A 5,965-nucleotide genomic window follows, 5' to 3' on the forward strand; every position below is an offset into this window, starting at 1 on the left:
TTATGACATACCAAGAGTAGTGTACAAACTTAACAGATGGCAATTTACATGTCTTTTAGCTCTATCTTCATGCTGTACCTTACTCCCTTCACTCCCTGGAAAAGATTAATAGTTTATCAAATTTGACGTACAAATACCGCAGTTAAAGCACTTGAAAACTTTTAATACACCTTAATTGATAATAACTTAGCTCTATCATTGCCTAAGTGTAATAACTATAGAGTTGATTAACAATGAAGTACCCAAGGACACCACCATCTTTACAAAGTCCACACTCCCACCCAAGCAACTGTACCTATATAAAAATCAAATAAAGTAGTCAATAGATTGAAGACTAGAATAACAGAAAAACAACTCTTGGATACAAAATCAATCTTCAGAATAAAAAAATTGAGCTTCTTCATCCGTCAAGATTGAATATTCTATGATTTACAAGGTACAAACTTCTTGGTTAAAAAATCTATCCATTTTCCGTTAAGACTGTCAAATATTATATCTGACCACAATTCTGTGAAGACATGAATATGACACTTGAGCTAGGATATAAAAATGTCTCAGGGTACCCAACATCAATGAGAACTGTTCAAAAAGACAAAACTGGTAGTTTATCTAAACCAATTTTACCCCAAAAGCTTAATACAAGGGCACAAAAGAATATACAGAGACAAAGAGAGTGTCCATGATCTTTTATGTTCATGATGTAACCAAATCTGAAAATAAATTGCTCAAAAGACATTCCTCCTAAGCTGTTTGAAGAGCATAACAAATGTAAACACTGGAAACAGCCTTATTCATGCCGGCTTTTGTTGATATAGCAAAAAAAGAGTAGGCGGGTTAGCACGGTACCAGCATCTAGCTGAAATCCAACATGACTTCAAACTCTAATGTTTTAAGTCAAGAAGTATTGTCTGGGTAGAGACTACACCACCATTATGCACTAACCAGAGCTCTACCTCACTCTCACTTCTCATACATAGAACCAAGAAGAGTTATATTCTTAATCCATGTGCATGGGGTACCTGAGAATAGAGGTCGATCAGGACACAAGTGCCAATGCAATCTCTGAAGGAATAGGACCGGTTCACCTTTTTTGTCTTCCAGCCCCAGCATTGTACTACAAAATCGCATAACAGTAGCCATGTACCCCTCTTATTTCTTAGTTTCCTTTCCACATGCTTCAAAAAATTGACAAAACTCATATGTGCAACAGAAAAGCTACCCCTTCAGGAGGGAATGAATGGAAAATTCTAAAATTTTGAGACTCAATCGAAAACATAAGAAATTAAAAGGAAGAATTAATAATTTTGAAAAAGATATACCAAAAGGAACAGTAAATCAAAGAGTGGTGAAGTGGTCCACTTCTTAGTTTATTTCCATTGCTTCTATTAGTTTGCAACTTCTTTAAATAACATCTGTAAACAATTTGTTGCCAAGTCTTTATATTTATTGTTAAGTTTTAGTAAATATTATATTATTTAAGTATGAAAATCTGATACTAACTTCCAATTAATTGCAGCTCTCTGCACAATAGAGTTCCAAAAGAGATGCTTTCCCCATGCTCATATCTTACTATTTTTGGAAAACTCAGCAAAGCCTTCCATCCCTTCGCAAGTCAACAGAGTTATATCTGCCGAATTGCCTGACCCTACTGACAAAGTTGCATATAATGCAGTTGTGGAATTCATGATTCACGGTCCATGTGGCGAGTCTAAACCAGGTTCTCTTTACATGGTTAAAACTGATGATGGGAATAAAAAATGCTCTAGGCACTATCCGAAACCATTCTGTAGTGAGACAACAATTAACGAAAATGACTTCACTATCCGAAACCATTCTGTAGTGAGACAACAATTAACGAAAATGACTTCACAGTCTATATGAGGAGAGACAATGGTCAAACTGCACAAAAAGACGGAATAACTCTTGATAACAAATGGGTCATTACACACAATGTGGACTTGATTGTTAAGTTCCATGCCCACATAAATGTTGAACATTGCAACAAAGCAAGGTCAATGCAATACCTATTCAAGTATATTAACAAGGGAAAGGATAGAGCATCTGCAATGATTGTTGAGAATGTAGTGACTGATAATAACAGTAAGGAACAAATTGTCAGGGATGTTGATGAAATATCAAACTTCTTAGACTATCGATTTCTTTCTTCTTCTGAAGGAGTTTGGAGGCTTCTAAATTTTGATATACAATACAGAAATCCGAGTGTCGTGCGCTTGCCATTCCATCTTGAAGGTCAGAATATGGTATACTACAGTGAGAAAGATGATCCAAAAGTAGTAGTGCGACGTGAAAAAGCGTCCAGAACAAAGTTTATAGAATGGTTCAAGGCAAATGAAGGGTATGAATTAGCTAGGACACTTACTTATGTTGATTTCCCAACTAAATTTGTTTGGAAACAAAAAGTATAATAAGTGGACTCTACGAAAATGAGGAAAATCAGTTGGACGAGTTTACTACGCACATCCTACATTAGGTGAAAGGTTCTAGTTAAGAATGTTGCTTAATGTTGTTAAAGGACCTAGGAGTTATGAAGATATTCGTACAGTTAATGGAACCCCACATCCAACTTTTAAAGCAACGTGTCAGGTAATCTTTCAACTACTTCAATTGTCCATCTACTACTAACAACTTTTTTGTGACATAGTAAGTAAAATAATAAGCAATATCCCTTTAGGCCATTATTATATTCCAATAGAAGTCTAACATTATTATTAAAGTTATATGTCATTTGACACTAGAATATATATTCTGTTGTACTTAATGATATCTCCTGTTCTCATAAAATACTTAGCCCTCAAAAATCTTGAGCAAGCATCATCTTTGGACAAAAAAGACAACCCCCCACCCACATTAGGTTTGGAACATGGATCCCATTTCACTGCTACTTTATTTGTCAACACCGTAGACCAAATACCGTAGAATCATTTCATATTTCTTTATCAAGCTATCTGGCCACTCATATATGTACACATTTTGTAAATGGTTATTTGGAAAGAACAGATTTAGCAAGCACAACTCTCCCTTGAAAAAAAAAGTTACTTTCTCACCTTGTACCTCTCTTCCTCATTTTGTCAACCAGGTCAATGAGATGAGCACTCTTAACTCTATCATGCACCAAGGGTACCCCAAAATACTTTTTGGGAAAGCACCCTATTACATTTATCATTAAAAGATTAACTGGATAATACACACTAAATAGAAGCATGGCCTTAATTTATTTGCTTTAGTGGCCAAAATCTCATCATTGACACTGTATCACTAAACACAAGGATAATGTAATGTTGACAATAATTAAAATGTGATTATCAAGTTTTTCATTTTATATTATGTAATCCTTCATTTTTGGATTACAGGCATATGGTTTGCTAGAAGACGACATTGAATGGAATGATGTTATGAAGCAAGCCAGCGAGTGGGCAAATCCAGCTTCTTTAAGATAACTTTTTGTCACTTTAATCTTGCTGTGTGAGTTTACATCTCCAGAAATACTTTTTGAAAATCATCAGAAAAGCCTTGGTGAAGATATTTTGTTTCGTTACAGAAAAACCAACCACAACCAAAGTCTCAAGCTAAGTGAAGACCAGATAAAGAATGATACTCTTTGCGAGATTGAGAATATCATGGTTCATAAGGGGAAAACACTTACAGATATTGAAGATTTTCCTAAATTCAATATTTCTTCACAAGCATCTTATGGTAACAAATTGATTGCTGAAGAATTGGATTACAACTGCTTAGAGTTGCACAACAAACATATCAAACTCTATAACAATCTCAACAATGAACAGAAAGATGTTTACAACTGTGTAATTGATGCGGTTGAGACGTAATCTGGAGGTGTTTTTTTTGTCTACGGAAGTGGGGGAACTGGGAAAACATATCTCTATAAGACTATCATTTCAAAACTCCGTTCTGAAAGTAAAATTGTTCTTGCAGTTGCTTCTTTGGGAATATCATCACTTCTTTTACCAGATTGACGAACAGCGCATTCAAGGTTTAAAATTATGATACCTACAGATGAGACCACAAGTTGTGACATTTCTCATGGTTCAAAACTACACAAGCTTATTTCAAAAGTTAACCTTATTGTGTGGGACAAAGCTCCAATGACTCATAGGCATGGCTTTGAGGCCGTTGACCGTACTCTGAAAGACTTATTGAAACCAGATACTAGAGATTTTGGTGGAAAGACATTTCTCATGGGTGGAGATTTCAGACATATTTTGCCAGTCATACCAAGAGGTAAAAGAATTGATGTTGTTAAAGCTTCCATTAACAAATCAAAACTTTGAAAAAACTGCCAAGTTTTTCACTTAAGTGAAAACATGAGACTCAAGAGTGACATGATGGACTATGACACTGTTAGTTACGTAGATGAATTTAGCAAATGGGTTCTAGATCTAGGAGATGGGAACCTACCTGCAAAGGCGATAAACGAAGAAATAGAGCCGACTTGGATCAAACTACCTGATGACTTACTAATTCCAGAAAGTGACAACTCAGTTGAAGATATCATCATCACCATTTATCCAGATTTGGTGAATAAGTATACAGAAGTTAAGTACTTGAAAGAAAGGAGTATTCTAGCACTGAAGAATGACACAGTAGACGAAATAAATTATGCAGTTGTTTCAAAAATTCTTGGAGATTTAAAAAGCTACTTAAGTGCAGACTCTCTATGTCCAATCCCAGGAAAGTGCGCAGAACAAGATGTTCTGTATCCAACAGAATTTTTAAACAACTTGGAATTTTTCGGAGTACCAAACCACAATCTAAAGCTTAAGCGTGGAGTCCCTATTAGGCTGATGCGAAACATGAATCAAAGTGAAGGACTGTGTAATGGTACTAGACTCACAGTGACAAATATTGCTCCAAAAGTCATAGAAGCAACAATTATTACTGGAACAAAGATAGGAGAACCAATTTTTATTCCCCGAATGATTATGTCTCCAAGTGACACAAAATGGCCTTTCATCTTCAGGAGGAAACAGTTTCCTGTCAAAGTTTGTTTCGCTATGACTATAAACAAGAGTCAAGGTTAGACTTTTGATAAGGTTGGTGTTTATTTACCCAGGCCAATTTTCACACATGGGCAGTTATATGTTGCTGTCTCGCGAACCACCTCAAGAAAGGGATTGAAATTCCTAATAAAAAAGGATGGAAATGAACCCGAAGGATGCACAAAGAACATTGTGTATAAAGAAGTTTTCAATTCAATATGAAGATATCAACTCAAGGTATGTTTTAATTTAGCTATTTTACATTCAAGATGAATCACATACAAGATTAAAATAAAAACAAGTTAAATAAATATATATTAATTTCTTGCATAATACAATGGCATGGCAGCAGATCTCCTGGGGATTAGATTGATTATCTCTTCTGTAGGTCTAGGATACAATCTGTAAAAGAGTGTTTACTTTATTCTAAACAGGTCTACTGGCGTTGGATATGTTGGTGCTGCAAGGGACCATCTAGGTGAAGTTGTCTTGGCCTTTTGTGGTGGTTCTGGAAGGAATTATGTTCTTTTTTAAGAGCTACAAGCTATAGAGAAAGGGTTGCAAGGATGTAGTTCAAGTTGTTAAAGAGTGTTGACTTTAATATAAAGAGGTCTACTGGCGTTGGATATGGTGGTGCTGCAAGGGACCATCTAGGTGAAGTTGTCTTTGCTTTTTGGGACGAGTTAATTTTTCCAGTCAATTATATTGTAATTCCCCAAATTACATTCTCACTTAGACATTTTGATGTGATCCTAATAAGATCTTTGCACTATTTTATTTTATTAAAGGGTGAAAAGACAGCAAAACACAGTCCCCAGCTCCAAAAGGGCCAAAAACAAAGGTCTTTCTCAGTGTCTACTTGGAATATTTTAGAAAAACAGATTAATGCGGGAACCTCTGACATCCATGACAGCAGCCTTATCATTTGTCATAACAATTTGGTGAAG

General features: G+C 35.5%; 2 protein-coding genes across 2 annotated transcripts; both read left to right on the forward strand.

The window, feature by feature from the left end:
- Positions 1-1,877: 1,877 nt before the first annotated feature.
- LOC147498434 (uncharacterized) lies at positions 1,878-2,426 on the forward strand. The gene has a single exon (XM_086563231.1). The coding sequence runs from the start codon at positions 1,878-1,880 to the stop codon at positions 2,424-2,426; it is 549 nt and encodes a 182-aa protein (XP_086419357.1).
- Positions 2,427-4,343: 1,917 nt separating this feature from the next.
- LOC147498435 (uncharacterized) lies at positions 4,344-5,060 on the forward strand. The gene has a single exon (XM_086563232.1). The coding sequence runs from the start codon at positions 4,344-4,346 to the stop codon at positions 5,058-5,060; it is 717 nt and encodes a 238-aa protein (XP_086419358.1).
- Positions 5,061-5,965: the final 905 nt, after the last annotated feature.

This window comes from Coptis chinensis, chromosome 5 (genome assembly GCF_015680905.1).
Source record: "Coptis chinensis isolate HL-2020 chromosome 5, ASM1568090v1, whole genome shotgun sequence".
Lineage (NCBI taxonomy): Eukaryota > Viridiplantae > Streptophyta > Magnoliopsida > Ranunculales > Ranunculaceae > Coptis > Coptis chinensis.

Bases quoted from the DNA above. Each gene is read 5' to 3' on its own strand.
- LOC147498434 (XM_086563231.1), top strand. From the start codon at position 1,878: ATGAGGAGAGACAATGGTCAAACTGCACAAAAAGACGGAATAACTCTT.
- LOC147498435 (XM_086563232.1), top strand. From the start codon at position 4,344: ATGAGACTCAAGAGTGACATGATGGACTATGACACTGTTAGTTACGTA.